The sequence below is a fragment of the Rhynchophorus ferrugineus genome, unplaced genomic scaffold (genome assembly GCF_030347505.1).
Source record: "Rhynchophorus ferrugineus isolate W39M unplaced genomic scaffold, kcgeb_rfMv2 rfM9, whole genome shotgun sequence".
In the NCBI taxonomy this organism is placed as follows: Eukaryota; Metazoa; Arthropoda; class Insecta; order Coleoptera; family Curculionidae; genus Rhynchophorus; species Rhynchophorus ferrugineus.
Window position 1 is genome coordinate 38,039,713 of NW_027472588.1, and position 19,175 is coordinate 38,058,887.

Below are 19,175 nucleotides of genomic sequence, written 5' to 3' on the forward strand. Positions count from 1 at the left end.
AAGGAGCTTTATAATTCATCTTTTCTAAATCAACAGGCAGGCTTTTTCGGTTGTATCAAAGCTTTCAATTAATTGTAAGTTTGTTATATAACTATTCCAATAAACTTTTAGTTGTAGTTAAATGTAATGAACATTTTGTCACGATACAACCATTATTATTAATTAATTAATTATCATCTTTATTAGTACCTGTTTTTATCTTCTTCCTGGATAGAACAATTTGCTTCGTGTGTTTACAAATTGGGAAATTGTGAATCATGAGATATGATTAGATATACTTAATAACTTTGATTCCAAACTCTGCTTACTCATTTTGGTGAACTTACTGGCTTAGCCATAGTTGGTTAATTAGCTAATAAAAGGAAAACAAAATCATTGGATTGAATTTCATTTATTATTAATATACACATTTATAAAAAAAATCTAAAGGGATAAAAGAATTTATTTGTAAAAAACATACTTTACTTATAGTTTATACAAAATATACACTGGATATGAAAGAAAAGGGTGCATAAATTAATCTAGAAGGCACAAATCGACGTGCAATTTGGATAGGGCAGTTTCTTTTCGTATTCTATATTGAATAACGATTACATGTTACATGTTTAGGAGATAAAGAGTAATAAATAAGCCATCTAGGCGGCACTTTATTTACAAACGAAGACCCGGGTTGGTAGAACGTACGTAGTTCAACAGTTCTTCAGAGTCCTCGCAGACTACTGGCTTCTCGTGGTAACAGGCGACGTCGTGCCAGGCTATTCCATCGTTGTAGACGTTATTGAGGATGGACATGCACGATTCGGTAGTACCTGCAAGACATAATATTCAAAGAAACATATATTTAACGTTAGCTTTCGTCTTTACCGTTGATATCAAATTCGGCGTTGTCAGGTTGGCGTTGTTTTTTATGTCCGGTTGATGACCACGGGTTGTAACCCCAGCCGCTAGGTACTTGGCTGGTGGGCGCCATCTTTTCTCTGTTTGCGGACCAGAACCAACCGTAGATGTTCTTTGGTTCCAGGTCAGGACGGTTTTCGCAGCCCTTGAAGTCGCACAACCTTCCAGAGGTCCAAATGAAGGGTACATCATCTGTAAGTGGAGTTAGTCAGATCGTTACTTGTTAATCGGTACGTGGATTAGGTAATTCTTTATACAAAGTTACACTCCGCTACTATTAAATATTTTAGAAAGATCAGAATTTAAGCCTTTGTTAAAACATATATCGATTGAACCTTATATAACACATGAGCTGAAAAGTCTCGGGGGTAACAAAAAAAAGCGTTTTTTTTTGTCAAAATTGGCTTTAATCATCAACGTAATCTCCATCGAGAGCCACACAATCATTCCAGCGCCGTTCAAATATTTCAATATCACTTTTGAAAACGATTTATCTTTTGCGTCAAAATTGGTCTGTTGCCAGTTGTTGTCCACTTAGATGACGATCGTTTTGATTCCGGAGTGAAGTGATGGGTCCATGTTTTATCTATTGTCGAATATGGACGCAAGAATTCCGGTTTGTTATGTTTAAACATGAGCAAACACTAGTCAGAATCATCAATACGTTTTTACTTTTGTTCAACAGTGAGCAAACGCGGCTATCAGCTAACTCAGGCAACTACACAATTTTTCGATCATTCAAAACGATTTTGTGGTTTTTTTTTGATATTTTCTGGCGTTACCACATCATTTAGACGTCCGCTGCATTCTGCATCATCGGTGTGTCTACGACCACGTTTGAAGTCAGCAAACCAACATTTTATTGTTGTTTCTGATGCAGTGGAGTCATTATAACACTTTTCAAGTCTTTTGCTTCACTTGAACGGTAATTTTTCCCATCAAGAAGCAGTGTAAAGTTAAAACACGAAATTGTTGTTGATCCATTGTTTTGAAATAGCACAATAACTCCCAAACTTATGAGTAGAATATCATGACATTTTAACAGCTTTCTTTTGAAGGTTAGTACTTTCAGCCCATGTGTTTTATGGAATGGGACATTTTGGTAAAAGAAACAGTGTTGTGTACATGATGAGTATCAAGTGAAACTGGATAAGAGCATCTCAAGTAGAAAGCTTACAGCATATAATAACACAATGGTTTGGTATGGGATCTCTTGCTTTTAATACCCTATAGTATCGATATTGTACAAGTTCCAGAAGAAGTAAAGGGATAGAAGAAGTCTCCAGTAGAAGTAAAGGGATAGAAGATATAGTAAATAGATATAAGTGTAGGGTAAAGAAGTGATATAAGGACGAGGCAACGGTAAATATATGTACACTAAGAAAGACAACAGCAATTGTGTTAATAAAAGTCATGTATACTTCTAACATACTTATACAGAAAGGTATATATAGGTTACTAAGGGAAATAAATGACTGATACGAATTCTCGTGTTTTTATGAGAGGTGTGAAAGATAACATAGAAGATAAAAAATGTATGGGGATAAAAAACAAACACTTTTATGTTATGTTATATAATTGAAATATAATAAATATGGTAAATTATATTATATATAACCGAAAAAGTGAAAAAAATGCGATTCTATCGATTATGACCAACATTACTTTAAAATAATCTTATTGGGTCCATTTGTTCCTATACAAATCAAGACCAAACAGAGAGCATTATGAAGAATAGACAACATTTGCACCTTTTTTTAGTGTTATATTATGTGAAGTAACAGCAATGTCTCTTCGTGATTAAAGATTTCACGAATCTGGGACATATGAAACAATAGCTTGCACATCGTTGCAAAATAGGATTTATTGTTACGTTCAGATTCGCTGCGGCGTCAGTCAGACGATTTAGCAACGTTTCAAGTCGAATAAGTAGATCATTAATAAAAACCGCCTTATATTACAGGATCTTTACCATTTGCAACGTAACTGAGGTCAGCCCGTCTTTCCTTGAAACATAAAATGGCTGTTATAATCGTTTAAGGATTTAAATGTTGTGTTATATTTACTATTCATATACTAACATTCTGAAAAATAAATGGAAACTGACATTTCGAACAGAAAATTCATATTATTTGTATAATTTGAAGCAATCTCTCTTGGATATAGCGTATTATTTATTTCAATGTATTTTCAGTCTCCGAAACAGTTGTTTAATTTCATTTTTTGACATATGGATAAAGTTAAAATACTGGAAAAACGGCGTGTATCCTATAAGATGCAGGGTATGCAACATTTTATACAGTCAGCTGTACGTCGACAGGAACAATGTGCGGAGGCTCTTCGGACAAAAATCGGATACATAATCGAGATCTTATTAAATGATTAAAAACACAATACATACTTCGAAGGTTAAATCGTCATCTTTAACGGAATAGTAAAAATTGCTTGAGTACATACACCTAGCCTTGTTAGGACCATCGCACAAACACATACACACGAGCTCGGTATTTAACTATAGTCAAGGACAAATCGATTTTTGTTACATTAGTACGCTCAAGGCAGGATATATTTGCATTTTTATGGTTTACGTTAGACGTTATGGTTAACGTTTACGTTATAAAATTTACGTTAGATTAAACAAACAATTAGTGTAGCGCTACTCACTTTGTTGGATCAGCCTGAATATCATGTTATTTTCTTCCTGGGTCTCTAACGAGACCAGATCCATGCAGTATTCTCTGCATAAGTTTCTGCCGTCCAACCAGTCCATTTTTCTGTTTGCCAAAGCGGGTACGTGTCCCGAGAAGAAGTAGTTATGGCCTCTGTAGAAGAATTGTTTCGGTCCTGAAAGATATATATTGGAATAAGTAAATCCTTAAGAGGAATACACGCATCTACAAAGAATAATATTAACAGAGAGTATAATCCTTCCAACAAAACTGCCAATGCACGTTATTAAAATTTATAATGCAACGTTGTCGCACTAAATTTAAGTTTTCGTTTATTTTGATTGTGACAATGATATTGAGGCTAATTTTGACTCATCTATATCACCGTAAACACGAACTAGTCAACCGTAAGGATTTAATAAAACAGCCAAGGCATGTCATCAAAATTTGTGAGGACGGGGCAATGTTGCCGCATCAAATTTAACTTTTGGTGTACAACGTTTGCCCCTTTTATAATCTTTATTATTATAAGGTTTGGAAGTAGACATTTGGCAACATGGCCCACCAGTTCCAACCCAATAAAATTTTTATATAGTTTATTCAAAGTTTTTTTGTACATACGTCATCAAGATGTTTAATGTATTGCCTGCCGCAATTTGTAAATTCGCTTTAGAATCAGATAATGTTTTCCTTCTCATTTTATTCTAGTTAAAAGAGACACAATGCTGTCTGATTAGTTCAAATACGTAAACTAATGAGCCTGTCAAAGTCGTCCTGTTGTCAGACGTATGCAAAATTCTTGAAAGTAATAGTGATAAGAGATTATAACTCTAACCTATAAACTGTTGTGGCTGTATAATAATTAATTGTAGTTTTTTGATGTACTATAATGTTAAAATAAATTATATTTGATTACGCATTAGTTCGTTTTTGATATAGTATTAAAATATAACTGTAGCTATAGCTATTTCATGGTTTCAGAAGAATTAGTAAGAGATCGATTAAAACGGTGACAGAGAATTTAAAAACAGGAAATAAAAATCAAGAGACTGGCAAATAATAAAATAATCTGGAAGAGGCAAACAATTAGAAGAACAAATTCTAGCAACAAACACAACCTTCTATGAAATGAAAAAGATATTAAAAAAATAAATGCGTCTCAAAAAAATTAAATAAGAATATTTAACGTTCAGAGGCAATGTAAGTGATGAAGAAGTACTAAAATGAACTAAGAGTAATAGAAAGAAAAGTGTTAAGTCCAACAAGAATAAATCATGAAAAAGAAAAAGAGATATAAAGTAGCAAGGAAATAGAGAGTAAAGTGTCTAGAGCACGAATTGGAAATATTATAACAGATTGAATGTCAAGTAAGCTAATATGAATTATTTGATGGAGATACAAATAGAAGATGAAACAAGACAAACACTGATTCACTCAACTCAACTTCATGCTGGGTTCCCCTCATTCATTAATTATGTCAAAATTATATGAACGCATCTAATAATCATTATACAATGTTATTCTAATATATTTTTAGAAAAGATGGCATCTGTAGCATTGAGGATGATAATTATTTATTACAACACGGATCAGATGGGATGGGTATAACGATCACCTTGACTGAAACGTCCTCGCTTACTAGAAACATTAGCGATAATTGCCTTCAGACGGATCCGTAGATCGATATTTTTTTTATCTTAGTGGAACTACATGTTCACAAGCCACTGATAAAAAAGAAAACTTAACTTCCTTAGTATTGAACAATTTTATCAACAGTTTATTTTATATTTAACAATCGCGTTTGGTTACATTAATAAAACAATAGATGGCGATTGTATGGCATATAGATGTTTAATCAAGATCAAGATGTTTAATTCATTGTCTGCCGCAATTTGTAAATTCGTTTTAGTATCAGACAATATTTTCCTTCTCATTTTATTCTAGTTAAAAAGAGACACAATGCTGTTTGATTGGTTCGAACACGTAAACGAATGAGCCTGTCAAAGTCGTTCGGTTGTCAGACATGTGCAAAATTCTTGAAAGCAATAAGAGTTTATAACTCTAACCTATAAACTATTGTGACTGTATAATTAACTGTAGTTTTTAGATGTACTATAATGTTAAAATAAATTATATTTGATAACAAATATTTGTTTACAATTATTTTATTTAGATTGGAATTTTGTTGTATGTCAAAGCCACACTGGACTAAAATTCAGAGTTGATGCGGCAACATTGCGACATTTTGATATTAAAAATTTAAATGATGTATGTACAAAATAACTTTGAACAGACTGTATGTTATGAAAGGGGAACCTATTGTCGATATGTCTTTGTCTTTTGGTTGAAATTATGTTATTTTGCTCTTTTTGTTTTATTCGCATATTTAAATTTTTATTGTTTATAATTATTTTTGTTTTTATTTTGATACACAATAAAATTCATTTTAAAAATAAATGTCTCTATTAAATGTACCTGTATAACTTAGTCCTTCTATTTTTCCTAGATATTTCAATAATATCAGGTCTGTCTTTTTTTGTTACATTCTTAGTATATAATTCTTTTAAAAATATCTTCATATTAATTAAATACTACTTTCTTAGTAGACAACTAATCATTTTCAACATCATTATTATAATTTCAATCGCGAATACCAGGTACTATATTGCTTTTTGGTGATTGAACATATTTTAAATTACATTATGTAATATTTTTTTGTTTAAAAACTTTTATAGCATTACAACGTTTATGTACCAGGTTTTATATATGTACAAAGGGATGAAGAGAACAAATGGATTATTACAAAAATGTATAAAATCAATTGGCGAATGAGTTTGATATAATATAAACAAACAAAACGCTTGTTCACAGGCAGTTCTTTATATCAGATAACTTTTGCTTGTTACAATTCTTTGATTGTAGACTCTAGGGTCAAGAACTAAACTTTTTGGTTTGACAAGAAATATTTAACCTTCAAGTTTTCTCAGTTTTAAATCTTGATCTCTTTAGTTTTTTTTAGAACCTAATACATCCAAGAGAACTCTTTATGTGCACTGTTCTTGAAATTGTCTCGAGAAATCCTTCGTTTGTAATCTAGTGGTACTAGTTATGTCAGTAAACATGGATAGAGCTTGATTTCTTTTGAGACCGACTTCATGCTGTTAAGCGAATTACCAAAAATATTTATGCTACATAGAGTATTAAGAAAGAAATTTAGAAATCCAAGATTATGATGTGACTAAAATCCATATATATACACACATATCTGTGTTTATATTGTTATTTGCATAAAATGTTTTTTATTTGTATAATTATTACATTATTAATTCCACTTTCACCGTTTTATACTGGTACATTTTGTAGTGGGTTTCCATTTTTTTAATGTTTGAGGAAGAAATCGTATATTTTATAAGTCTTGGATATACGTTCACAGAATTTATAAATTATATCCAATATTAAACGAATTAACAGTTCTAATTAAGTATAAATATTTTTAAAGGATTACCAAAGAAGAAGTTAGGTTAAGAGATAATTAGGAAATGTGGTAAAACAAGTAGTGTGTATAAAATATAAAAAATAAGTCATCTAGCATGATATATATAATTAAAGTGAGTGAATAAAGTCCAGAAACAGTTGAGAATATAGTTTATTATTTGCTAAAGCTAGAAATATCCTCAGAAAAATACCTGTTTTCTAATTTTAAAATAGCTTGTGGGTTTTTTTTCAGCCTAGATGTTTTGCAAATTAAAAAAAAAACACGCCTTTAAAGTACTAATAGAAGAAACAAATATTATTCTGAAGTATCAGTTTGGGTTTTTCAGTAAGCACGAATCTATAGAATAGGTACATTGACTTACTAATTCATCTAGGATTTAATAATCTACCCAATGGACAATAAGTGCCTCGTGTCACTTATATTATATAATTACTATTTTATGATATTAATTAAGTGAATGGTAGTATACCTCTGACCTTACGCACCTTCCTGACACTGCGCACATTTTTAGGACGCACGTTTTAGGGAGATATCGCGCTGAATTATCGACTGATCTTGTTAAATGTGCTACTAATATCCAATTCGCCTGTTATTTTCATTTATACCAACAACAATCTTTATAATAACAATAAAGCAGTACCGCTGCATCAAGTATTTTCAATTATAAATATTAGATGGCGCGATGATCGGAACCGTTCCATAGCCATCTTGATTCAAAATTAATAACTTTTTTAAAAAGTAAAAAGAAACCATCAAAATAAATAATTATGGACCCATATAGTTACTAGCAAACTACCTGGTAAAATTCCAATGTTCCAAGTGTTGATGAATGTGTAAATACTCGGTTATTCGTATTCATATTATAAAAAATGTACCAAAAAACTTTAGCTTGAGTCTCAATAGAAATATTAGGTTAACTTGTGAATTGAAGATAATTTATTCCATTTATATTATATTCTTCAAATATACATATAATTTGCAAGAGCTGGCAGCGTTACAAATTCAAATCCTCGTGCGCATGTCAGGATTCTCCAGGACTAGACCCTTGTCTACATTACCAATACCACGTGATCTATATATATTTTGAGAAAGTTTTACGAATTTATGCTGGAACAACTGTAACCCTCAATCTCACGTAGTATATTATTTTAAAGGAGATTCACAGTCCTTTGCATAAACTAGCGTGATAACATCGAGTCTATTGTACCAGTCTGGGAAGAATTTGAACAGACATTCACAGTTGACAGTGATGTATCCGATAACGAAATCGAGTGGAACGTAATTCCGCGTCCAATCAGTGAAAGTGAGCGAAAAAAGGCCCCGAATGCAATGCAACGCACGCTATCCGACGGATCCCATCGGATTCGATCTACTAATAGCCGAAATCGATGGCGTCCATCGTTACCTTGGACACGTCCGATTACAGAATCGTTGCTGGCTATGCGGACCGCGCTGGAATTTCTACAGGATGTCGTGTTTTTAGATCACATGTCTCGCATTACGTCTCATTAACATAAGGAAGGTTTCTGATTAGCATAGAGCGGCGTCAATACCGACACCTTTGACATTCAAGCCGACCTAACGGAGTTTCGCGGAATTTTTTTCTTGTTTTGTCTATCGATTACAGTGGCAGGAGGTTCCACCAAAACATCTCCGAAGTCGATTTTTGTTATTCAATAGATACGACGGATTTAATCGTAGTAGGCTTTAACACAATCGATAGTATGTAGGCAAATGTATGCTAAGTAACTTTATAAATAATAGCTATTATATGGTACCTATAAATGTTACTTTCGATTGTTTCTTTTTTACTTTTCAAAATAAGTTATTCATAACAGGTCAATTGAAAAGTCCCTGGCCTGACACATAGATGGCGCTACTAGAATTAAATATATGATTTTTGGTTAGCCCTAACCTTCAAAAGATGCGTGTATAACTGTCTGTCCAGAACACTCTTTGTCTTCGGTGTGAAAATCACTTTTTTAAAACATCGAAATCGGTATTCACATGTTGAAATCGATGGAGCATGGTTGTCACAAGCTTGACGCAGCATTCGATGACCTTCAGTTGCCTTTTTCTTCAAACTGAAGTGAGAAAGTAAAACTTCCCGCAAATGCGGCATTTTCAACGCAGTGAAACCACAACGACTTTGTCCACACTTCGACGAAATGACACATACTGAAAAGGCTTCGACATGAAGTTGCTTACAAATGCAACCAATTTTTTTTTTTTTTTTTTTTTTTTTTTTATAATTATATACATTGTTACTAGTCGTTGCCGACTAACCTACAATTTGTCCTTATAATAGCTTAAATCTAGGTATATATCTAATAGGACTCATCAGTCCTACATAGTCTCTAGCATAATAATAATTGTTTTAACACTTTGAGTTTTTTCTAATGCACCTCACTGCACTACACTACAACACACTACACAAGTTCAAATGGTTTGGTCCTTTTGAGTCTGCGTCCGGTTTTGGTGTTATCCAAGAGTTGTAATACTTCGAAATTAACATGAGAGTGAAGTCTCTCCTCATGTCTCTTTGCAATTCTTTTAATTTCTTGATTGACAGTCGGTATCTGAAGATCTCGATGTAAATAAATGGTCCGATAATATCTGGGTGCACCTACGATGCTTCTTAGGACTTTGTTCTGGAAAACTTGTATTAGATTTATGTTGCTTTTTGCGGAACATCCCCATAATTGTATTCCGTATGTCCATATAGGTTTTAATATTTGTTTATATAGAAGTAATTTATTATGTATAGTTAATTGAGATTTTCTTCCAATTAGCCAATACATTTTTCTATATTTTAACTCAAGATCTTTTCTTTTCTTTTTGACATGTTCCTTCCACCGTAGTTTTGCATCAAGTGTCATTCCGAGATACTTAGCATTATTGCTGTATGGTATGACAGTGTGGTTTATGGTCAATGGTGTATGCGCGGCCTGTTTATAGGTGAATTGAACATGCACAGATTTGTTTTGGTTAATTTGTATTTTCCAGATTTGGGTCCATTTATTTATAGTGTCAGTAGCCTGTTGTAGGTTTCGGGTTGCTTCTTCGCTATTGTTTCCGACAGCAAGAATAGCAGTATCATCAGCAAATGTAGCCATTGTGATGTTTTCGATTTGTGGTATATCACATGTATAAAGTAGGTACAGAATTGGCCCCAGTACACTTCCTTGTGGTTCACCTGCTTTAGCTTCTTTTGTTGTAGAGTAGGCTTCCTCGTGTTTGACTCTAAACATTCTGGCTGTGATGTAAGATTTTAATAGTTCGGTGTGTTGCTTCGGTAACATTTTCTGTAGCTTATGGACGAGGCCTTTGTGCCATACCTTGTCGAAAGCTTGTGCTACATCTAAGAATACAGCTGAGCATACTTTATTATCTTCATAGGCTTTTTCAATAACATCTGTTATTCTATGCACTTGATCAATCGTTGAATGTTTGGTAATAAACCCAAACTGGTGTGTTGGTATTAGGTTTTTTCTCTCTATAATTGGTTTTAATCTTTTCAAGAGGAGCTTTTCAAATACCTTAGCTATCATCGGTAACAGTGAGATAGGTCGATAAGCTTTTATATCATTTGGTGATTTTCCAGGTTTTGGAACCATTATTATTTCAGCCATTTTCCAAACGTCTGGGACATATTTCAGTCGAAATGCTGCATTGATTAAGTTAGTGAGCTTTATAATACCCTTTCTTGGCAGATTGTGCAGCAATTGCCCTGTTATTAAATCATAGCCTGGTGATTTATTTGGCTTGATGTTAGTTTTAATAACGTTGGTGACTTCTTTCGGCGTTGTTAATTGAATTGTCGAATTTTCGCCGTCTATGTCCGGTAAAGTATGTTCAATTTCACTTTCGTTTGGTTTGAAAGTTTTCTCTAAATGGTCAGCGAATGCTTCTGCTTTCTCCAGGTTGCTGCGTGCCCAACTTCCATGCATGTTTCTTATCGGAGGACTATGTAGACAGGATCGTTTTAGGTATTTAGTGGCTTTCCAGAGCGAATAGTCTGTGTTCTTGTCATCTGTTAAATTTCGTAGATAGTTATTTATGGAATTGTTTTTAATTTCCAAAATTTCCCTCTTCAACCTTTGTGTTATGTTGTTTAAGATATTCTTATTTTCAGGTGTTCTATTTTGCTGCCATTTTTTCCGTAGTTTTCGTTTTTCAGCTACCATTTCCTTGATTTCTTTCGGGTAATTTATTCCTTTGGTTGAAGTTTTAATTTCTGGAGTGTTATTCCAAGCAGCCTGTTGGATATCTGCAACGAATTTTTCGGTTTCATAATTTAATTGGTCTTCTGTCTTAAGGGGAACATTTAGTTGAATTCGATTGTTTATTTCTTCAACAAATCCTTCCCAGTCTGTCCTCTTGTTGGTTAATGTTGGATTTTGTTGTTTTCTTATAATGTTTTCACTCAGCGTCAAAATCACAGGTGTGTGATCTGAACTTAAGTCAAAATTTTCTTCAACTTCCATGTAATTAGTGGTTATGTTTCTAGCTATAAAGAAATCTAACAGGTCTGGAGTTTTCTCTGGATCGGTAGGCCAATAAGTTGGTTTTCCTGTCGACATGAAACTGCACCCTAGCTCAGCAGCTGCTTTATGTAATTCATTACCTTTAGTTGTCGTCATTCTAGATCCCCATCTTGTATTTTTAGCATTGAAATCACCACCGATTATAAATTTTTCTCCTAGGTTATTTAGAACATTCAAGTAATTTTCTTTTTTTTGGTTGTATCTTGGAGGGCTATATATGGAAGCTAATGTAACCCTGTATTTGCTAGATATAACAGTTACTGCCGTTACCTGATTTTCTGCTAAACTGAGTCCGGGTTCTTGATGATGGCAAATATTATTTTTTATTATTATTGCACTTCCTCCTCTTGCTGTGTTAGCTGGATGAATGGTGTGGTAAAAGTAATATCCTCTAAATTTAATAAAGGATTCCTTTGTCAAATGGGTTTCAGATATTAAGCAAATATCTATTTTTTGCAATTCTAGGAATACTTGTAGGTCAGCGTGATGTTTCTGAATCCCATTAGCATTCCAAATTGCGATGCGGATGTCTTTACTTGCCATTTTTAGTTCTTGAGGCCACCGCCCTATTGTTTTCGAGTTTAAGTAATCTTTCAGAAAACGATTCAATAATCTTTTCCTGGTTGTCCAGCTTTGCTATAAGTTTCAATAGCAGTTCGTTGGTTGTAACGTCTTCTTTTTTTGTTTCTTTTTGAGCGGTTTGGTTTATGCTTTGAGCATAGGTCATTTCATCGTTGACTTCGTTGTACATTTTTGGTTGTTTATTTTGAGTCACTGTTTTTTGCTCTTTAGCCTGACTGATTTTATTTCTTCTCTCTTGGAATGTTTTCGCAACTACGCATCCTCTGTAGCTTGCTGGATGCGCTTCATTGCAATTCGCACATTTCGCTTTTGTTCCTTTGGGTTTTTTGCATTCTCCCGTGATGTGTTTTCCTGAGCATTTTACACACCTTGGTTCCCTTTTACAGAATTTTTGTGTGTGTCCATGTAATTGGTATCTCTTGCACTGTGGCACAAGATTTGCCTTTCTAAGAGGTTCTATTTTTACTTCGACTCCTAGAATTTGTTTAATTTCATAAATTGCTTTTATGTCCGTGTTATGTTGGAATGATAACATAAACAGTGGAAAAGGCTTCTTCTGGACAACTATTTCTCCATTGTTATTTTTATTTCGTTCTTTTTTCAGGATATTTGTGACGTCAGTACATTTAAGTCCATTTTTTATTAACTCATCCACTATTTTAGTAGTTTTAGCTGTCGGTGGAAGCCCTCTTGCCATTACTTTAATGTCTCTGGTTTGCTTATCTTCATACGAGTGCCATTGTAATTTTAGGAATTCCAAGCACTCAGCAATTTTCGTAAAAGTTTTACGACATTCGGCATTTAATTTGATTTGTCCATTGTTTAATGTTGTTGCTCTAAATAGTATATTATTTGTTTTCATTGTTTCATATAGTAAGTCAAAGTCTGTGACATTACTTACTATAATTGGAGGTGGTCTCGGCACTTTTATTTCTTTATTCAATTCTTGTGCTTTAATGGTTTTTGGTTGTTGTGGTGAAGCTTCAGGTGTATAGTTTGCTTTTCGTTTCTTATTTCTTTTAACTGTTATCCAGCCTACTTCTTTTTGCAATTCTTCCTCGTCTGTTTCATAGTTTACAGGCAATTTGTTTTCAGTGCACTGGTTCACTACGGGAATGCTAGTTGGATTGTCTGTGTTTTGGTTTTTTATTAGGAGTTGTAGTGCATCTAATTGTTTTTGCATATTTGTTAGTGCAATTTCCAGATTCCGTCGGGCTGTTTTTTCGTTAATATACGCATTATAGAGAGCTTGCTCATTTTGCGTTCTCTTATGGTTTTCTTGACAAAAGATTTGATTCTGTTGTGCCAGATAAGCTTCACCTGACGTTGAAGATTGTGTTTCCATCTCATTTAGTCTCTGGTTCTCTCTATTAATCATTTTTATTTAATGAATAGTTTAATTCACGTTTTTACAAAAATTTCAGTACCGGTATTTGTTTCAGAACCGTTATAACGCCGCATTTGTGGTACAGATGATGCACCTCCGACCCTTAACAGCCCCCAAAATTTTACCTTTGTTACTTTATTGCAGTGACCATCGTTTCAAACACATTTTCACTAAACATTTAACGCGCAGTTTTAACACTGTTATTGTCGTCACGGTTTTTACTTATTTTTTAAAATCGCATTTGTGGCACAGGTAGTACACTTTCAAATTTATTACACTGACCGTCGCTCCAAACACGTCTTTACTCTACGAAGGTCGAACGACAACTCAAATGCAACCAATGCGATTGATAATGGTGCGATTGGTGTTAATAACCCCCGTAGTAAACTGCCTTTGGACTTTTAGTTGTTTGTATTGTTAGTACCAACGATTCTCAGACTGACACTAACTTTAGTGCTCTAGTGCTCCATTACTTAATTCCGCCATCTGTTGCATACATCCATCTTCCTACTTCTAATCCCCTCTTCCTACATCACCCCCTGCTGATGGTTCAGGACGGGACGGAATTAATAACACCACTTATGGCTTTGGAACAAAAGAGAAACTTTATTTACATCTCTGGTAATTATAAATTTTTTATAAAAATATAAAAATATAAAAATTTTGAACAGTCTCTAGACATATTACAACGCCCTCTGGTTGTTATTCTTCTTCTTTCCTACATACTAGGAATTGGCTCTTGTATCGACAGAATCATTATTTTAGTAGAACAGTATTTTCTGAAGATTCGGGGTACTGCGGCGGTGGTAATAAATGTCACAAAAAGGGTACTATATATAAATTAATAAACGTGATCAACAATGACCGTTAGCCCATTAAATAAACTCCAAAAAATTTATAAACCTGATACATTAAAGATCTTTTCTTATTTATTAGTATTCGTGTTATAACAAATATGTGACCATACTTTTCAGTCTACCCCCGTAAACCTTTAAAATATATTCAGTAAAAAACGCCGGTATAATTATACGGCGATTAAAAATTGAAACATCTCCCTTCGCGGCCACAACAAACATTCCGACATAATTTCTCTCGCTCGCCTACTTTCAATTTTAAATCGTTAAAACCGAAAGTTCCGTTCCGTACGGTCGAGAGTCATCTTTTCCCCGATCGACGCGGCGCCGTTACCTTTTTTCCTTAATTATACTAGTTCCGAAAATATGCAAAACGTTTCGTTAACATATCACGAAACTGGGCCTAGGAAATGTCTCGATAAAAAAGGCGGTTTTCTCTTTTCTTCCGTCGGTCGATGAACGTTTTGTCGAAAAACGTTTGTGAAACAGAAACGCGGGTGGGAATTATTAATGCCAATTAGAGATGCGTTCAGATGATACTAGCGGTTTTAGCGAAATTCAGCGTCTCTGGCGCAAAAAAGCGATTGGTTAAGGCGTGATTCGGCATGAAACCTAATTGGGTACATGCATGAAACAAAAGCAATGAAAAAGTGTGTGTAATATTATTAAATAATAGGTTAAAGGAAAAACATTTTTTATATATTTTTAATGCGAATTTATTTGTATGGTCTATTCAAAGTTATTTTGTACACACATCGTCCAAATTTGTGACGTCAAAACGTCGCAATGTTGCCGCACCAACTGGAGTTTTAGTTCGGTTTGTCTTTGACGTACAACAAAATTGTAGTCTAAATAAAATAATTGAACAAAAATTTTATCAAATATAATTTATTTTAACATTATAGTATATCTAAAAACTACAGTTAATTATACAGCCACAATAGCTAATAGGATAGAGTAAAAATTGCATACTTCTGACAACCGGATGACTTTGACAGGCTCGTTCGTTTACGTGTTCGAACTAATCAGATAGCATTGTGTCTCTTTTTAATCAGAGTAAAATGAAAAGGAAAATATTGTCTGATTCTAAAACGAATGTACATTAAACATCTTGATGACGTATGTAAAGAACTTTGAAAATACTATACAAAGTTCACACATTAATCAACGATTTTACTGATAACATTATAATTCCGTCAGTGTAGAACTCTTTTGAAGGCAACTTTACATCATCATCAAGAGAGTATTGTAGAATTAACTGAATGGTCCTGATTATATGGTGGAAGCGCCTAAACTTCCTACCTCATCCCTCTTAATTTTTGACAAATCTCTGGCAATGGGCTCGGCACCGACTTCAAAGTAATCAGTTGATAGTAATTAAAATAATATTGTAAATAGATAAATAGGTTTAGGTAGGTATTAAGCTGAATTGTGTGTATAAGAAGTCAATTGAAAAATCCCCGACCTACCATTGTAAAACACATTTTTTTGACAAAATTAGTTTCTTTATTCAACATAATTCGCTTCAAGGGACCTGGATTATAGCGACCCTTCAACTTTCTGATACCATTTTTGTAGTACGATTTGTCCTTTGCTTCAAAAAGGCATCAGTTTCGGCGATCACCTCATTCGACGAAAATTTCTTGCCAGCGAGTATTCTTTTGAGATCTGAGAACAGGAAATAGTCACTGGTGGCCAGATCTGGAGAATACGGTGGATGAGGAAGCAATTCGAAGCCCAATTCATGGATCTTTGCCATCGTTTTCACTGATTTGTGACACGATGCATTGTCTTGATGCAGCAGCACTTTCTTTTTCTTCAAATGCGACAATTTCGTCCTTCAAACGGTCCAATAACGCTATTTAACAGTCGCTGTTGATGGTCCTTCCGTTTTCAAGGTAGTCAATGAAAATTATTCCATGCGCATCCTAAAATACAGGTGCCACATCCTTGCCAGCCGACTGCTGCGTTATCACGCCTTGGAGAGGGTTCATCGTGTATAGTCCACTCGGATGACTGTCGATTGGACTTCGGAGTGAAATAATGGAGCCATGTCATTGGAGCCCATCCATTGTCACATATCGACGCAAAAACTCGGGTTTATTACGCATGATCATCTTCAAACACTGCTCCGAATCATCAACTCGTCGTTGTTTTTGGTCAAGAGTGAACTCACGCGGCATCTACTTTGCACAAAGCTTTTTCATACCCAAATATTCGTGAATGATATGATATACACATTCAGTTGATATCTTTAGAGTGTCTGCTATTTCATTCAATTTCAATTTACGACCATTCAAAATCATTTTGTGAATTTTTTTAATGTTTTCGTCGGTAACAACCTCTTTTGCACACTGCGTTCACCGTCTTCGGTACTCATTTCACCACGTCTAAACTTAGTATACCAATCCTTGATGGTTGATTTTCCTAGGGCAGTGTCCGGAAACTCGGCATCAAGTCAAGTTTTTGCTTCAACTGTATTTTTCCCCTCAAAAAGCTATATTTTATTAACACGCGAATTTCCTTTATCCATTTTTTTCACAATAACAAAAGTCGCTTCACTTAAAATGCTATAATGCACAAATTAATGATCCGACAGCTGTTTTATACACGCATCCTTTGAGGGTTAGCGCTAACTAAAAAACATATGGATTTAATTCCAGTAGCGCCATCTATGTGTCAAGCCGGGGACTTTTCAATTGACCTGTTATATTAGAACATAAATAAGTGTAGTAGATAGGCAATACATTAAACGTTTTGATATCGTATATACAAAAAAATTGAATGGACTATATATACAGTCGAACATAGAACCTCCTCCTTTTTTGAAGTTGTTTAAAAAATAAAATAACATCGTCGTATTACCTAACATCGTATTCTAGAGATATTCATTTTGATGAGAAGCACCTATAGGATTAAAAATTAAAGATGTTAATCCTCGGTTAAGGTTGGATGGTAATATTTTATTATTATTTTAATTTGACTGTTTAAGCATCAACTATTGTTTTTCCTAGCGATAACAATACGCTCATTGCTCAATTTCAAAGATTTATTATGAAGTTTCAACACTTAACATTCCGTTTTACTATCTGACCCACTGAAGACATTTCTACACACCACTGACACATATTATAATAAGAGGGATTACGACAGGACAATATCAAGACTCGGACATTTCCCACAAGATCGTAATCATTAAGTTTTCAGAAGTGTTCTTTTTTTTTCTCTCTTATTGTCGTTATGCCAATATTACGTAAATGTTCGTGAAAGGCAATATAGTTTTGGATGGTTAGGAATTAAAATTGACCAAACATATTCGTAAATACAACCGCACACGACAAAAATTATTGAACTTTGCTTTACCACGATGACATCATCGACGGTTTTTTGTGTGTGTGTGTGTGTGTTTGTCCGACTGGGAATATTGATGAAATTTTACGTGCTTCAACTATAATCCACGCTTTCTCACGCCAGCCTGTTGCAGAATTTTAACAAATTCGTCGTAATTAACTAGGTCTTGGGTAAGAATTTCAAATTTCGAACGAAAAGGAAATTATAATAACATTATAATTATACTAATTAATTGATCTGACCTAATTTTAAGAATGGAAATTTAAAAAAAACACTCATTCATGTAAAAAATATATTATATAGTGAGTACTGTGAGTGCGGAAAAAGTACCCATTCGAGTTGTAACAGTGTATCCTTCAAGACTCTTGCAACGTATAGTCGAGAATCATAAAAGAAGGTGACTTTCTTGGTCCTTTAGGTCATTCTTTGTCACTAATATCAAAATCACTATTTTTAAATTATCGACACCAAAACCGATAATTGGCATAAGAAAACATACACTGAATAACTCACTAATACTAAATGTAAAATTGTCGTGTTATGTAGACAAATGTCATCAAATTTAATAGTTAGGTTAGGTGATCAACTTGGATTATCAAAATACATGTAGGATAACCGATAAAAGGCTTTCTTCTGAAATAAAATTACTGCGAATTATATACTTATATATAGATAATTTGTTTGTATTATCCCTTTTTATATATCCCTTTTACATAATAGGAAAGGGAGCTATTTCTATCTCCTTTTGTTTCAAAGAGAAGAAGAAAAGGACGAGTGAATTATGTTCTTCATTTCGTATTCTTTTCTTCGCTAAAGTCGTAGAAATGTAAGTAGTATATATTACATATTTATGAAGAATCCAATCCGGTATTCGGTAAACTTCGGTAGTTTCCGCCTGATTTTGCGATGTTGCCATTGAGAAGCAATTGAGAGATAGAAGGCATTTGGTTTTGACTCTGGTACTGGTAAAAGCTCCATTTTGTAAGGTTGAGGATTTTGTTCTTATACTGTTCATGGTACGTAGTAATGGATAAAACTATTATAACACTTTTAATTTGAAGAGACATTCCATCTAAGGGTGTATCTATTCAGTTTTTATTTCAACTTTGCAAGTTGGATTCAATTTTGTATCAAATTTATTATATTTGAATGAGCTAGAATTGTTGAAGCATGGGTAAATGAGGTTAAAAAAACCGGATGTGTGTTATATAAGTCTTAATCATATTTTCTGGGTACCTAACCTTCTTTAAAGAAAGGATATTTTATATTAATCATAATTAATGAAGGACAATATGAAATATTAAAAAATATATAACTATGATGAGTAAGTATACACGTATATTCTGCAGGCTTAATACACATTGCACACACTCTTCAAGTATACGAATAATT

The 19,175-nt window shown here is 33.8% G+C and overlaps 1 protein-coding gene and 1 long non-coding RNA gene across 2 annotated transcripts in view; both read right to left on the reverse strand.

Annotated features, from left to right (window-relative positions):
• LOC143202918 (uncharacterized) overlaps window positions 1-19,175 on the reverse strand; it is a 196,216-nt gene that overhangs the window by 148,567 nt on the left and 28,474 nt on the right. The gene's annotated exons all lie outside the window — the stretch shown is intronic.
• Window positions 376-19,175, reverse strand: part of slf (C-type lectin domain-containing protein slf) — a 31,513-nt gene continuing 12,713 nt past the window's right edge. The window contains exons 3-5 of the mRNA XM_076414908.1: window positions 3,562-3,741; window positions 865-1,089; window positions 376-809 (exon numbers count right to left, since the gene is read on the reverse strand). Coding sequence (XP_076271023.1) covers window positions 652-809; window positions 865-1,089; window positions 3,562-3,741 — 563 coding nt within the window. The 3' untranslated portion in view covers window positions 376-651. The remainder of the gene's footprint in view (window positions 810-864; window positions 1,090-3,561; window positions 3,742-19,175) is intronic.